Source organism: Patiria miniata, unplaced genomic scaffold, assembly GCF_015706575.1.
Source record: "Patiria miniata isolate m_02_andy unplaced genomic scaffold, ASM1570657v1 HiC_scaffold_23, whole genome shotgun sequence".
Classification (NCBI taxonomy): Eukaryota; Metazoa; Echinodermata; class Asteroidea; order Valvatida; family Asterinidae; genus Patiria; species Patiria miniata.
The window spans coordinates 9,568,856-9,584,845 of NW_024037062.1; the positions used below are offsets into that span (position 1 = coordinate 9,568,856).

The 15,990-nt window shown below is 38.7% G+C and overlaps 1 protein-coding gene across 1 annotated transcript; it reads right to left on the reverse strand.

The window, feature by feature from the left end:
- Positions 1–3,890: 3,890 nt before the first annotated feature.
- Positions 3,891–15,731, reverse strand: LOC119731205 (beta,beta-carotene 9',10'-oxygenase-like). The gene is made up of 10 exons (XM_038204283.1): positions 15,362–15,731; positions 10,259–10,392; positions 9,217–9,483; positions 8,589–8,730; positions 7,040–7,213; positions 6,366–6,643; positions 5,490–5,607; positions 4,983–5,071; positions 4,559–4,670; positions 3,891–4,129 (listed from the first exon to the last, which is right to left on the reverse strand). The coding sequence occupies exons 1-10, from the start codon at positions 15,480–15,482 to the stop codon at positions 3,981–3,983; spliced, it is 1,584 nt and encodes a 527-aa protein (XP_038060211.1). The 5' UTR covers positions 15,483–15,731; the 3' UTR covers positions 3,891–3,980.
- Between the last annotated feature and the right edge of the window lie 259 nt (positions 15,732–15,990).

The following is a 15,990-nucleotide window of genomic DNA, read 5'->3' on the forward strand; positions in this document are numbered from 1 at the left end:
TCACATACCAAGAAGACCACTAGCAAGTGAATGTAGTTACAATCAGAGACCATGGAGCAAATTGGGGGATGTTCCAGTTGTTTTCTTTAGCCTGTGTCACAAAAAAAGTGGAAAGCTTTATTTTTGTTTGTTTCAATTACCGGAATAGTGGAATTCAAACCAAATTAAAAACAAGGCAGATTTAAATCCACCACTACATTGAAAAAAAAAAAATTCGCCGAATTAAATCATAATGGGGGGGGGGGGGGGGGGGGATTCTCCGAATTAAATCATGATGGGGGGGGGGGGGATGTGGCCAAGTGGTTAGGGTTCGTGATTCATGATCAGAGGGTAAGGGGTTCGAATCCAGCTGCTGGTCATATGTTGTGTCCTCGGGCAAGCCACTTTACCCCCACTTGCCTCTCTCCACCCAGGAGAATAAATGGGTACCGGCATTAGCTGGGGAGTAGCCTACGATGGACTAGCATCCCATCCAGGGGGAGTAGAAATATTCTCAGTCGTTTCATGCCACTGAAACCGGAGATAAACGCTGGCCTGATGGGCCATATTGGCTCGTGACTGACTCAATTTTTTTTTACTGCTAAATTAAACCATTCATGATTTGCTCACGTATCGTGTAAAATTTTCATACGCTCGAAATGTTTTTGTTTTGAAATATTCAATATTGTAATCCTTGGAAATTATATGAAATTATATGCATTTCTCAATTTGTTTGTGTGGATGTGGCAATTAGATCATGTGATCATTTTACTACCACCAAAAAAGGAGACGTTATTTTATATCAATAATCTAAAGTTACCTGTCAAATATATTATTTTACTATGATATTGAAATTCTAAGATATGTACTCAATGGCAAAATATACTCATCATTTTCCTTAAGATGTGGCAATTGCAATACCCAGAAGTTATCAGAACATCTTACTACGTTTTCAAAAAAAGTTGTAATGTATCATATTTCAATTTCGATGTTTAATTGTTCGATGCCTTAGATAAAATTTGTTTTCCTCTGTCTTTCAGAAAAAAAGGTGATAAAACTATTGGTTGATTAATTAATATTAATTTAAAGCTTGAAAAGATATATGTACCAAAGTTTGAACGTCTTCCCCCTCGCGTAAATAATTATAAAAAGACCAAAGTTTGAATATTTCTACTTCAAGTAAGTAATTGAAACAAGACCAAAGTTTGAATGTTTTTGACCTTAAGTAAGTTATTAAAACCACACCAAAAATCATTAGAGTAAAAAGAAATGTCTTTTTGATTAGTAATCTATTGCAATATCAAATCAATTGTTCCGGATCAATTGAAGCCCATTTTTTTTTAAAACAAAGAAAAAAAGAAAGAAAAATTGGCTAACATTTAATAAAGCTGATAATTGCATTCATTTTATTTTTAATTTGCATTACTAATGCGACTGACACACACAAGACTCAAGCAAATGCTAATTATCCATAACACTGCATATCAACTTAAACTAGATTTATGTTTGAGGACAAAAGTGGCTGTTTCGGCATGTTGTTTTTTGCATGTATTTGTCATGTTATATACTTACAGGACATGCATGTGCTGTAGAAAGTTGCAGAGCGATCAGACGAGTAGTTCTTAAGATTGCACGCTGTTAAAACGCAACATCAATGTTGGGATAGTGACTCAAGGCATTAAAATAAGGGGGACTTTCAAAGTTGAGCCTTTAGAAACAAATTGCACCTACAGTTCTGTAGATGTACCGGTAGGCCTTTGAAAAAGGTACATTTAATGTGACGCCATATGGCATGTGACAATGTCATCATGACGTCACTTCAATTTTCATCTATAACACATCCTGGTCCAGGTACATACCAAGTTTCAACCAAATTGGACATTCGATTCTGTTGATGTAGGCATTTGAAGGAAAAAAATACATTTAATGTGACGGCACTTGACATATAATGATGTCATCATGACGTCACTTTAATTTTCATCTGTAACACATCTCAGTGTAGGTGCATACCAAGTTACAACCAAATCGGACCAGAAGTTCTCCAGATATGGGCCTTAGAAACAGCCAAAAATGAGGCAGTTTACCGTTCAATAGTTTTCTGTTACAATGATTGTCTAATTTAACTTTGGATGATAAAGGCACGTAGGAATCTTTGCAATTACTTGGAAACGTACCTACCAATTTAAAGGGAAGATACAACATTTGCAAACATCAAAAAACGAAATGATCAAATAATCACGAAATACCTTACTGAATTGTTAGGGATTGACAGTCTAAAGCATCCTGTAAAATTGTGGCTCCTGGTGTGTTGACATTTTTAAGAAAAACTGTATTTTTCCAACGCTGGTCGGCCGACCAGCGTTGGAAAAAACCTGGCTTTTTTCCAAAAATGCTCCTAACTTTTCACTTTGTTATTCCGCACTTTCTTTGCAATTGATTACACACCTGTGAAGGGGGTACAAGCCTGCTAGAGTGATTCTTTGACCTTACAATTCCCCAAAGTCTGTGACATTTCTCCGTTTAATCTTAAGTGGGGTCAGGGAACCAGACTACAAGAACATGATTGGTTTTCTTGGTTTTTCCAGCATCTACAAGCCCAAAACGTGAAACAAGTCAGTTTAACAATATTTGCTATAACATACTAATCCTCCAATTCCATTTATTTCTGAAAATTGCAGCAAAAGTAAATGTTGTACATTCCCTTTAACCAAAAAAAATCCTTGCTAAAAGTGAAGATAGGACTGGTATCAAATACCATGTGAAATTATTCGGCTAGAAGTGGTATCCGTTTGGAAGAAAACAATTATTAAAGGTGGTATTTAAAAAAAGAAAAAAAGAAGTGCATTAAGTTACCTTCATTTAATTTAACTTTTAATTTACATGTAGTTTTAAACCTTTAATTAATATGTGTGGTGTTTGGTGGAAATTCAGGATTTTACAGACAACTTCGGCTTTTAAATATGTAATACTGAATCGTCAATAATCGTTACGCTATATTTTTTTTATCTAGAGCCGTGCCTTATTGAACCATTACAATTGTTGAGGATTTATGAAAAAATTTGCATTAAAACACGATCGCAAAAAGTTAAAAGTGTCACACTTGCGTTTTGTTTTCTAATAACAAAGTACATGTACATGTACATCTGACACAAAAGTCTGATCATAAATTAACAAAAAATCTGAGGAAAATTTAAAGGGCCCATGCAATGACATTTTTTTAATGCAGACGTCCTTGAAAATGCACCTTTGTGTCCCATTTAACCATATTTTCAATTTTTGGTTTGCTATTTTGAAGGGTATTTTGGTGCCTTTTCGGTTGTTATACTAATGCAAATTTCCATATTCATGAGCAAAACTGTGATGTCATTCCGGGGAAAAAACTCAATGGTACAGCCATTACAGCACAAAAAGTTACTAGAATTTGTGATATTTTGCTGTCATAAATGTTCTTTTCCGCCTTGATTCGTTGTTCTGTATTAAAATACATGGCAGTACGCCAATGTGCAACCCTTTCTCACACATGTTTTGCCCACAAATTTTGGGTTCACAATTTAAACAGCAAAACCCTAAACTGAACAGTGTCTTCCGGAAATGATATCACAGCAACAGTGCCCTCAGTTGTCCGGAAAAATGGAACTTTTATAAAATGTTTAAAGTGGCCATTGTAGTAGGCAAAGATCATATAGCGCCGCGCGCAGTAGGTAGTAAACAAGCCTTTAAAGCTGTGATGGATGGCTACAACTGTGAGAAAATTACGGAGCCAACACTTAGTGCTGGGTTGGTATGATAGCAATCGTACACGCCACAGGTATATAGGTTACCATTTGATAAAAAAATCGCGGTTATTTTACATGAAAATAAGCCGTACTGTCTAGTTTACAACACACGACGTGGTTGCTATTAACCAAACGCTTGCCTACTGCAATGGTGGCCGATTATAGGGAAACCGGATGGTCACGTGGTATTCTGACGTCATACGATCGGAACCTATCTCGCAATGTCTACTCCGGATGAAACATCCCGTGATACCCAAACGACACTTCCGCATCGACTTCGGCCCGAGCCATCTCCGTGAAATCTCGTGCATCCAGAACGAGAAGATACGAGAATTTACCCTGCCGTAGATCGACCACTGACGACAACACCACTCCTGTAAAAAATGATAACACGGAAATATGAGGTCTATTATGCGTTATTGTACTCGGCCATATTTGATGCGAAACATGCCTGGGTATGACAACCCAATTCTCATGCGTTGTGCCACAGTAAGGGACCACAGTCATGGAAAAATCCTGGAAAATGCTGGAATTTCGTGGGAAGCCATGGAAAAGTCATGGAATTTTGTCATGAAAAAAGTCAAGTTGATTTTTTTCCAAGGAAAAAAGTCATGTAAAAATCATAGAATCCTGTGCAGCAGTTCGCGAAGGCCCCCTTCAATGGAGAAAGCATTGTGCTAGCTATTGTTCAGATAATCCGCCATGGAGCAGTTGCTTTGTACAATAGCACGCACAATGGTTTCTCCATTGAAGGGGGCCTCGTGAGTGTACAGTAGTCACGTGACTGATGTGTCTGTACCTACCGTCATCTTCGCTCTTCGGGTCCGGTGCACTGACGAAGATCGGCTCAGAGGGGAAACAGCCGTCTTCATACCACTCTCTAGACGTCACGCTCTTCGTGTCGACCTTCAAGAGCTGAAAGTCGTTAAAGAATAAATATATTTTTAAAAAAGTCAGTAAATAATATTTATTAGCAAGGCGGTGCCACTTCGAAATTTGGAAATTTGGCCATAAATTTTGATAAAAAAATATAAAACATGTTAGTTACTTTTTACGAGTAATTCGTTAGATGGTTCGGTCTTCCTTACGATGTTTACAAATTTGTGCTCGAAACAGCAGTTACCTAAAAAATGATAAGAGGCCCTAGTTGGAAAAATTGTTTAAAAGTAGAAAACCGAAGGTTCGCTAACCTTGCTGTTTTGAAAAGAGCGCATAAATATTGTTTACCTTTTGGTTGAGTTCTCCGCCGTTAGCGTAGAAGTACCTGTACGGCTTGCCGTTGTACAACTCGTAATTCATCCGCGGAAACTCAACATCTGTATAATAGTGCAAAAAAGTTGCAAGGTAAACACATAACGTGATTTAAACTTATACTGAGTATGATACAGTATATAAAATACTTGTGTGAGAAAAGGATCTCCACGTTACAGTAACGGATCTTCATGTTAATGCCATGATACGTGATGAACGTGCGCATTCAAAAAATGGACCCACGTTTCACTGACAAAGAATTGGAATCGTCGCGCCCCTATAGGTCATAATTTGCCAGCTAAATTTGTCAAAATTATTGACCAGTGTTCCGTTTGGAAAGGTAGAAAACTAATCATTTGATTATGCACATAGGCCAACAAAAATTATGGAATCGTGACGTCAACAGCATTTGATTAATTTGGATCAATCTATTTTCATAAAATACCAAGGCCATTTTTTTTTTAAAGAAACGGCACATCATACTTCGATCAGAAATAACCTCTGGGATGCAATGGAATGATCCGTCTTCGTTCATCGTCACATCTGCCTCGAAGCGTTGTAAATAGGCAGGCGTCCTCCCATCACGGTATTCCTCAATTGTCTAGAATCAAAATTAAAAAGGGGGAATCTTAAAAAACATTTTTTATTACAAAACGATAAAAAAAATAATACAAAACGAGAAAAAAAAAAGTATTTATAGCTTTCATGTGAGAAACCTCAATTGAATTAAAGCTGTACTGTTCGTGCCCCTCAACAAAGTCGATTTTCGTTGTCATAACGAACTTTCAACAAGTAATGTCTGTTTTAGTTTAACGTTAAAAGCTAACCCTTTTCTATTTCTTGCGTATGCAACCCTTTAAAAAGTCTCTTATAATAACAAATTCAGCCTTCATATTATTGATGCGCAAAAAAAAACCCAACACAGATCTTCCTTACGAATAGGCTGGTTACCGGTCCCCACATAATCGAATATGATAGGGGCGGGAACCTGTTTATCCAGCGGAATGGAATTTTATTGGGCGACAAATGAATCGAAATTGTAAAGTAATAATTCAATAACTAAACATGGGCCATTTTTTTTCGTTTGTTGTCTCATTCAAAAGTGAATAACCTTTATTATGCTAGAAAATTTACAATTATTTTATTTTGGGTGAAACTCGAAATATCACGCACAGTTTATCCTAAATTTGAACTTCTTCAACAAAGACATTGACAAAAATGGGAACCATCAACATAGGGCTGGATAGCTCAGCTGGTGGAGCACCGGAACGGCAATCAGGAGGTCGCAGGTTCAAACCCCGCTCCATCCAAACAGTTTCTTTTGTTTAACTTTAAAAAAAATCTTAAATTCAAAATCACCTCTTCAACAGGTAGAACAAATCGTTTGGCTTTACCAAACTGCGCCGGTTTATCGCCATTACGTAAGTCCCTCAGATTGATATCGCTGAGAATGGTACCGTCCTCGTAGATGCACATGTCAATCACCAGATGCCCCGCCTCCTCGTACGCGTTAATGTGATGGAAACTCAAGAACGGGATTGACGTGTAGACTTGTGGGAGGAGCTCCCCAGTGTCTCGCTTAACCACGTGAAATCTCGCGGGTCTCTCGTTGTGGAATTCCATTCCGATTATGTAGCCTGTTAAAATTGATACACGAACGAGACATCGAAAAAAAACCATTGTCTTTATTAACATCATGATAGTGCACAAAATAATGAATGTTTATGTTGTGTGCAATGGTAAGAATAATTTCATGAGGTGACAGATGGAATGTTCCATTCCACGAGGCGAAAATAACGTGTAAATAAGGGTGATCGCCTAAATGGACGAATCCGGGCTAGTGATCACTGCATGTACACTCACACCCCTTCAATGGAGAAACCATTGTGCATGCTATTGTACAAAGCAGCTGTCCGTTGCGGCTGATCTGAACAATAGCTAGCACAATGCTTTCGCCATTGAAGGGGGCCTTCGTGATAGAATTGATAGCGTGCCCGAATTGGTCTATAAAGCAACGCACAAGTTTCACCCACTTTTGAAGAAGAGTTGAGCGTAAAGAACTTTGAGCAGATTGATGACTGCTGACTGTTCCACGAAGATAAAGTAGTTGTCTGTCATTGCGAAGCTGTGGTAGAACGTAGGATAGGTACCGGAGGCGGGGATCGAACACAGTACAGTGGCGTTGCATAGCGGATCACCTTTGACATCTGTTACGACATAACATTAGGGAAGACAACATCAGCGGAATTAAAATAATAGGATTGGGAGTTCAGTTTGCGTAGCGGTACTTTCCTCGCCTTCCACCGCTGTGACCCAGGTTCGAATCCCGCCTGGGCCCACATGTGGATTGAAGTTTCAGTCCCTACCTGATTCCGTGGGTTTTTCCCAGAGTATTCTTCTGGGGTTTTCCTCCAACTTCTAAAACCATGTAGTTTCTTCTCATTGTCTTCCTTTTACAGGTTTCTCGGCTTGCGAGCTATAGTGCCCGTAGGGCGCTTTTGAGGAATCCTTGGCTTCATTACCAGAAAGATATAAATAAATTTCCAACTTTTAAAAGCCAATCTGCAATCCTACTACCCCATACTGAAAAGAAAACAAATCCCGCGATTTTTTCAGAAATTGAAGTCATTTTCGTTCGATTTCTCATTCAAATTGAATAACTTTTATATTGCTGAAAAAGCAGCGATTTATTTTGTCTATGATGCATCTATCGGTTGAAACTCGAAAATGACACGGACATAAAACCTTCAATGCAAATCGTGAACACTGATAGCATATATAGATTAAAAAGATTTAGTAATATACCTAATGTACGATTGTGGTGTTTAAAGCCACAAATAAAAGAGTAACACAAAATATAAGAACCTGTTGAAGTTGTTTGAAATCCAAACTTCGAAAATAAAATAGAGCTGCATGCCAGCCACTTCTTATAGCCATATCAATGTGTGTGTCGCCAACAGACCGTTTGCACTGCAACCTTTTTCAGGTGCTTGCTAGTGTTCCATAGAAATGTGATTAGAGAAGACTGTGTATTTAATTTTGTGGAATGAAAAGAGAAAACCTCTAAGATGGCCGCTGAAAGGAAAAGGTCTATGGGCTCCGTGCGCCACCGAAAGAGGGCGCCCTTTTACCTAGCAACGACGTGCCATGGGCGGGACATTTCGCTGGTTGACACGCACCGTTCCTTGTGTGTGACGCACGTACACCAGGGGATTTGTACTATGTACACGCAGTGGCCGCGCGTCACGACAAATGAATTGCAGTCAGGCAAGATGGCGTCGGTCGGTCACCCCCATTGGTCACCCCCATTGATCTCCATATACACAGTCACCCCCAATTCACTTCATTTGCCGGTGAGGGGCCGGGGGTACGTGTGAACGGAGCGGATAGATGAATCTGCAGGCACGCGGTCACTGTACATTCATGAGGCCCCCTTCAATGGTGAAACCATTGTGCATGCCATTGTACAAAGCAACTGCCCCATGACGGATTATCTGAACAATAGCTAGCACAGTGCTTTCACCATTGAAGGGGGCCTCCGTGACCAAATTGACCGCGTGCCCGGATTGCTCTGTACCGAACCTGGGTCTTGTGGAGGTATCTTAATGATGTTGTATGTGCTCTGATAGGAGAAGCGAGATCCTAGGCCGTACACGGTGCCGTCCTTCGCAGTGTGTGGATGGGAGCTGGTCGAATGCACGGCAATGCGATCAGCAACATCCACCTGTAATCAAGGTGAAAAAAAAGACTGGACAAGTCTAGTAAAGCGGTCCCATTGTGCATTTTTTTTGGGCCAATTGATTCCGAATCAGTCAGTGAGATAGGTAACCAGTCTAATTCACAAGTGACAGTCAGTCAGTGAGATCGGTAACAAGTCTAATTCACACGGGGGAGTCAGTCAGTCAGTGAGTGAGATAGGTAGCCAGTCTAAATTCACACGTGATAGTCAGTCAGTGTAGGTAACCAGTCTAATTCACAAGTGATAGTCAGTCAGTGAGATAAGTAACCAGTCTAATTCACAAGTGACAGTCAGTCAGTGAGATAGGTAACCAGTCTATTTACAAGTGACAGTCAGTCAGTGAGATAGGTAACCAGTCTAATTCACAAGTGACAGTCTTTTGAAATGACCGAATGCGACACGTGATTTTGATTAATTTGAGACAATGACCGAAAAAAAAGAAGATGTTTGAGTCCACTTGAATTGACACACCTTTTCGTATGTCTCCAAACTGTTGGGGTCTACTTTGCGCATCAGCGTGCCGTCCGTGACGGCGTAGAACTCGTCTCCGTACTGAGCCCAGTTGATGTTGCAGTTGTCCGTGAAAGTCCGAGGGACGAATCGGGACAGGAACCGGCCCAGGTAGCTCTGGCAGGGGTCCGGATGCGCCACCGTGCCGAACTCAGACATGACTATCCGATTCTGCTCCATTGCTTTGATGTACGAATCGCTCTGGAGGAATCGGCTCTGGTAGGTCACCTAACAAAAACAAAAAAAATGTTAAACCTTTCTTTCGTTAGTAAACTTTGAGCGCCATTTTGTATGAGAAGCATGCAACAAGAGCATAGAATAAAAGGGATCAGGAGATAATTTCACTTGGGAACATATTTTGTGCAACTTCTACTCTTATATGTCTGAAAACTATTTTACATCCCTTTTTTGGTTAATTTGTTTGAAAAGTGCACTTCTTTTAACGTTTAAAAGTGTCCATGGTTTTCCCGACAACTTGAGGGCGCTGTTGCTGTGATGTCATTTCAGGGAGACACTGACCCAGAAATTTGCTCACTGAAAACGTTTGTGAGAAAAGTTCGCTCATTGGCTTACTGTCTCTTTACTGAAACAACGAATCGCCAAAGAAAAGAAAATTTATGACTGCAAAATACCATTCTGACATTTTGTTGGTGCTGAAATGACTATATAACATTTAAGTTTCTACCTGAAGTGACATCCTACTGAATTTGCTCATGCATAAAATTATGTAAATTGCATTTGGTAGCAGGTGTTGGTTAATTTTTTTTCACTAATCCAGTGATAATGTTTGGAAATTATTAACATTTCATTATTTTTGAAGTGTTGGCCTACCATAGTTTGGCAACCCGTGGTTATAGCAAAAAGTGCCAACCAAACGATTTATGAAAATTATTATTGGTAATTAAAAAAACGAATGTGTTCTTCACACGGCGTTATCTTTGAACCCTTTCCTCTACTTTTCTACAACAACCTCTAAATTTGAATATATATATAGTTTCCTTACCCTGCCTTTGTGGATATTATAGCGAAGTAATACCGCCAGTCCATCGAACCAATGTTCGTAGGTATCCGGGCCGACTTCGAACTTTCCCGGCCCGTTGCGAAGCAAACTACCTTCCACCCAGTCCGGGACTTTGCCTTGATTGAAAACGGAAAAGATTAAAGGTCTACTTTCACCAGGAGATCGCTTAAATGTTGTGTTTTGAATTGTTTATTTACGACCATTTTAAGGTCTGGGTGAAAAGAAGTCTTACACTTTTGGAGGAAATTTTGAAAATCCGATTCGCTTACAGCTGACGCATGGGAGTCGCTTTTTCCCTTTATCTAGACGTATTTTCCAGCAGTGACGTACGGATTGCCATCAGATCATGAGCGAAAACTTTCAACATCAGGCTATAGCGCCATACTGAAAAAAACGTGTGTTTGGAGCAAGGTTTTGAAATAAACGTGGGACTGGAATCGAGACTAGAATCATCACTCAAAAGGCCGATTTTTTATGACAAATTTTGCACCTTGTTTACCCTTTATTAAGGTGCTACAAAAATGGGTCTCATATTTCTCGTAAACTACTCATTTATCTGTCTTTAAATATAGACAATTATTACCGTCGCGACGGTAACTCAAGGCGACGCGTCGCCTTGAGGTACCTAATGGTTGGTAGACATGCGCTATAAGCCTCCGGCATTCATCCCAAAAACTCTTTCGCGCGTTATTTACAAGAAAACCAAAAATATTTGTGAGGTGTGTGCGTTTGTATTGTACTTATGATCTTTCCAACTGCATGTGTAATCATTTCGTGATAACCAAACGGCGCACTGCAGACGCTCTTTCAATACATTTTTCATTTTTTTAAATCGAGTCCTATCGGTTGGCCTCGAGACAGTAAACCGAAAGCATCATCGTAGCTCATAATTATCAAAAATGCACTCCATTATTACTCTTACTCAATGTCGAACCTTGAAGTAAGCCTTACCAATTTAAACTTCCATTATGTCTACGGTTTGCCATTATCTGGCCGCTTATTGTGTTCAACGGGCGTTAAGTCACACACCTGTCCCAATGTCGTACATGATTTATATCTCATCTCCGCTGGAAAATGGAAGGTCTCGTATAATACTCCAACAGAAGGAATTACCTTTCCCATCCATTAAGATTATTATCAGATCTTCGTCGTCCGCGATTCGGGGAAAAAAACAGCTGCTCCGATCCGCCGTGTATTATAATTTCTTCATAAATATTTTCTTACAAAGAAATCGGTTTCTTGAAGTGTTGCATGAGATATTTTGAGCGAATTCAACCTCATCCCCTTGCCGTCGAGCAGTACGCGCCCACTATAGCAGCTCTCTATCAATTGCGTGTTCAAAAATCTTTCTTATTAGTCCTAGCCTATACATGTACTTATAATTATGTAGCAAAATTATGTAGCAGAGCCCCCCCCCCCCCTTTTTGTGTTGGTCATTGTGTTACCGGAATCTCATGAATTCTTCTGAGATATCTATAGGGGAAGTGTTAGGTAACAACAGTCCAGAGTATATCATTATAATTAGGTACGGAATAGTCTAGTGCCTGCCTGTCCTGTAAATCAGTGTTTGTTTTTGTATGCGGTGTCCAGGGTACAGACGGAATCGATTCGTCGTGAGATCGAAAAAAACATATGATTTGTTTCCCAAATTTGTAATGTTACCCATCCAAAGTTGTAATGTAACACACAATCGTATCCATCCAGCAATAGGCTTAAATACAGGGCGAGTAAAAAAAATGCGGCATCCAAAAACAAAGATATTTCATATAAAAAAAAACTATGGCGCACCAAAGTTAATTATGAGTTGGAAGCCCATTTATTAAACTACTTTGAAGTGAGAAAATATGTCACTTGTTCTACATGTTAAAAGTCTTCTTTTTTCCATCTAAAAAGTAATTTATTCAATTGGCTTAGCAATCATAATTGGTGCTACATATTTGTTTTTAAATATGAATTATATTTCTTTTGATTTGGGTTCCGCTTTTTTTTTTACTCACCATGTATGTAATAAGCAAGGTGGAAAAGAGAAGATTGCTTTTTGAGGGGGAGTTGACGACAATGAACGTAAAATTAAAAACACGCAATACACGTTTAGAATAAAATCACCAACTACACGATATGAATCCATTACTTGCTACACAGTGGGATCGGCTACACGGTGGGATCGAATCAGAATACAGAAGCAGGTTTTTCTACCGGGGTCTACTCTTATCTCGAGGTTAAAAGCATGGGAGCGAGGTTGCTCTAACCCCTTTAAAACCCTAAGTCATGTTTTCGACCTTTATCTAGGCCTATATCATCTTTTCCTCGCAATTGCAATATTGCTACTCCTTTTTGGAATTTGCAGTTGGATTCAATTTCGTTTGTCTATAGGGAAGGGATTAACGATGCACCTACACAGAAAAGCTTTTTTTTGTGCAGATAACATCTTGTCAGTTGTTACTTTTTCCTGAGGTCGACGACATCTTAAAAAGCCACAGTACTGTATAGCACAGAATGCAACAAAAGATTATTGACTTTGCCTGCGGCAACGATGCTATCCTTTCTATACATTGTAAAAATCCTTACAGTCTTTTTCGTACCCACATTTTTTGCACAGTATGAAAGCCCGTTAGTGCAATCAGGAATACATTTTTAAAAAGTCAAGTATATTATTTCGGACATCCGTTTTTGAAATGGACATGTTGGCGATTATAAAAAGTGTGTACGTGTATTTTCCTTTGTCTTTCGAGTGAACCTTGTAAATCGTTTTTTTTTTATTAGCGTTTACAATTTATAGGCCTATACTTCGACAGACAGGCTTTCGTATACGATACCAAGTATGATACAAAATATTTCACGGACATTCAAGAACGTAAACATCAGTGTTCAAATTTTAGAAATACACAATATTTACTATATGATCAAAGTTACGGGTACTTAGAGGCACACAATATACTGGGATGCCTGGAGGTAATGCAAAACATAAAGGAAAAAAATTAATATTTTTGTATTATTTTGTTCATAGACTATTATTAATAAAAATGTATCGGCATACTTTTTTTTCTGCTAATTCCTATTAAAACCAGCACGCTACTAGGGCACGTATGCTGTAGCTACGATTGCGCATTAATTGCCATGGTGCTGAACTGTAGGCTATGGGTCATTCTATAGATTTGGGGTCTTTTTTCCTGTCCCTGTTACATCTGACATCTATGATTTTATAATTCTGATGCACTCCTTAATGCAGTCGTCCTCTAAGAGTGATTATGAATAGCAAACTACCTACTCAACAAATAAACAATCATTTGAAGTCATTCTTAATGATACTTGAATGGCAAATTACAAAGTACCAAGGTAAGGACAGAAAAAAAGTCACACTTGTTTTATGACCCTAAATTTATACAATGACCAACGTGCATAATTTTAATTGTTACAATCCAGTACGTTTGTAATCATTCAATTTGTTTTGTCTTCTTGCTTCTTCAAACTCGACTTATTTAGATTTTTAAAACCATAATCGTAGGCATACAAGCACAATATACACGCCGGTGTGAAGACAACATTTCGATGTCTCGTCCTTACTTTTACTTGGAAATACGTACTAATAAGACGCTTTTGTCAAGCAAACAAAACGATGAGAGACCATTTATAAAGAGACATGAAAACATAAAAAACGTTCATTAGCTAGCTGCAGAAACCGATGGGTGGACCAAAATAGAACATAATGTCTGAAAAAGAAAACAAAGACAGATGGGCTGAAACTGCTCATTAAAGGTCGCAACATGATTTTAAACTGGCGAGTGCTCTAGGATCCATGCATGTATTTAACTTGAATTTTATTTTACTAAAAATTCGATGGCTTATTTCGTCAACGACTGGTAATAAATCGCAGCTGGGGCCTTTGTAGCATTTTCACCGTAGATGTCAGACTTTAATTTTTGGTGACCCAGACATTTAAAATAAAGTCAGTAAATTTTGACGATATTTCCAGACGAATGTTACCTTTATAACGTTATGAATGTGGTTTAAAAATATGCACCTGCCTCGACGGTGACATTTCAGACAAGTGATCGAAAACGAAGCTGAATGCTTCGTCTTGATTGAAATTCCATGAATACAAACTCACATGGGATAATTGGATATAGACCATGCATATTCCACAATACACACGAGATTTTGGCATCAACAGGACGCGCGGCTTAACAAAAATGGCACACCATTCTAAATGCGACAAGAAGGGGCCAACAACAGTTCCTATAAAAACATTTGAAATTGATCTGTATTTTTTTTTAATCGGAATTCCCTTGTAAATATCGACAGATGTTTCGGCAATTGTGTTTGAGGCATAGATACATAGGCCCTAATGAAAAAGAAAATCATATTTATGATGTGTGAATATGAACTGATTTCTGAATGTGCAATTATGAAACATATAATATAACAACTACACGCCATTCTTAAGTAAAACATGTCGAAATAAAACCATCTTATTTACGTGAAAATTGGTATTATAAAACTACAATCATAGTATAAAAAAAATACGTCATTCTTACTTAAAACACGACGGAATAAAAACAAGTTATTTACGTGAAAATAAATATAAAAATAAGATTATAATCTGAAACGTAATCGCCAATCTAAAAAAAACACGACGAAATACAAGTTATTTACGTGAAGATAAATATAAAAATTAGATCATGATATGAAACGTAAACGCCAATCTCAAGAAAAACACGACGAAATAAACACAACTTATTTATGCGAAAATGAATATTTTAAAAACAAAATTATAATATAAAACGTATATGACATCCTCAAGTAACCTGGCACGACAAAGTAAAAACAATATTTGCCCGCAAAGGTTATTTCTAGATGTCTATAATGTGTGAATTTTCACGACCCAATTAATTCGAATACATTTTACCCAACGTTTCCAGCTGAGAATCTAAAGAAATAGATTATATAGAACGAACGTTCATTCATGCAAGATCCGTTTAAGATTCAATGTCTACATCGTCTACTGATAACTCTTGAACGTCTCCCACTTCGAAAAAGAAGACACGGCCAAACAAAAATAAACGATTTCTTAAAACGGTGACCGACCTTTGATTTTTGCCTCTAAAGGTTCCGCTTGTTCCTTGCTGAAAGACCGGAAAAGCCCTGGGAATCCTGTCTCGCCTTCGCGGGGAGTCCACGGCTTCGCTGCATCACTTGCCTCCGCCATCGTGCCGTTACACAGTCTGAGAAATACCCGAGAACCTCTTATACCCGAGACACTTCATCAGATCTGCTCGTCATCACCTACTAGGAAGATCCGTTGCGCAGACGGACATCTCAATGTGACGAGCCCGACCTAACCTCGTTCCCAGGGCGTACATTCGACCTCGGGACAGTGGCAGACCCTGGGAGGCAACCTTGCTTCTTATTCTGATTCGATCCCGCCTTGAACTTATATCGTGTACTTGGTGATATTTATTTCCATTGCATGTTGTAAAGTTCTTACACACTGAGTACATGTACATGCATGCTTTGGATAGCCTTGTAAAATAACCAGATCACAATATAGATCAAAACAGGGTGAATGACAAAATGTCTGGACGCGTAATTTACTCTAAATAAATAAACTGCAGACAACTGGCCATGTGAATACATCGAGTTCAAGGCTTTTGTGCCCGCGAACGGACGACTTTACGGGATGAACATAATTATGTGGGATGATGGCATTGTGTTCC

What these genes read in the sequence shown, in the direction of transcription:
- LOC119731205 (XM_038204283.1), bottom strand. Translation starts at nt 15,482, where the DNA reads ATGGCGGAGGCAAGTGATGCAGCGAAGCCGTGGACTCCCCGCGAAGGC. An exon ending in GCGGAGAACTCAACCAAAAG is followed by an intron (nt 4,671 to 4,982) that starts GTAAACAATATT and finishes AACGACTTTCAG; the next exon opens with CTCTTGAAGGTCGACACGAA. An exon ending in CCCGAAGAGCGAAGATGACG is followed by an intron (nt 4,130 to 4,558) that starts GTAGGTACAGAC and finishes CATTTTTTACAG; the next exon opens with GAGTGGTGTTGTCGTCAGTG.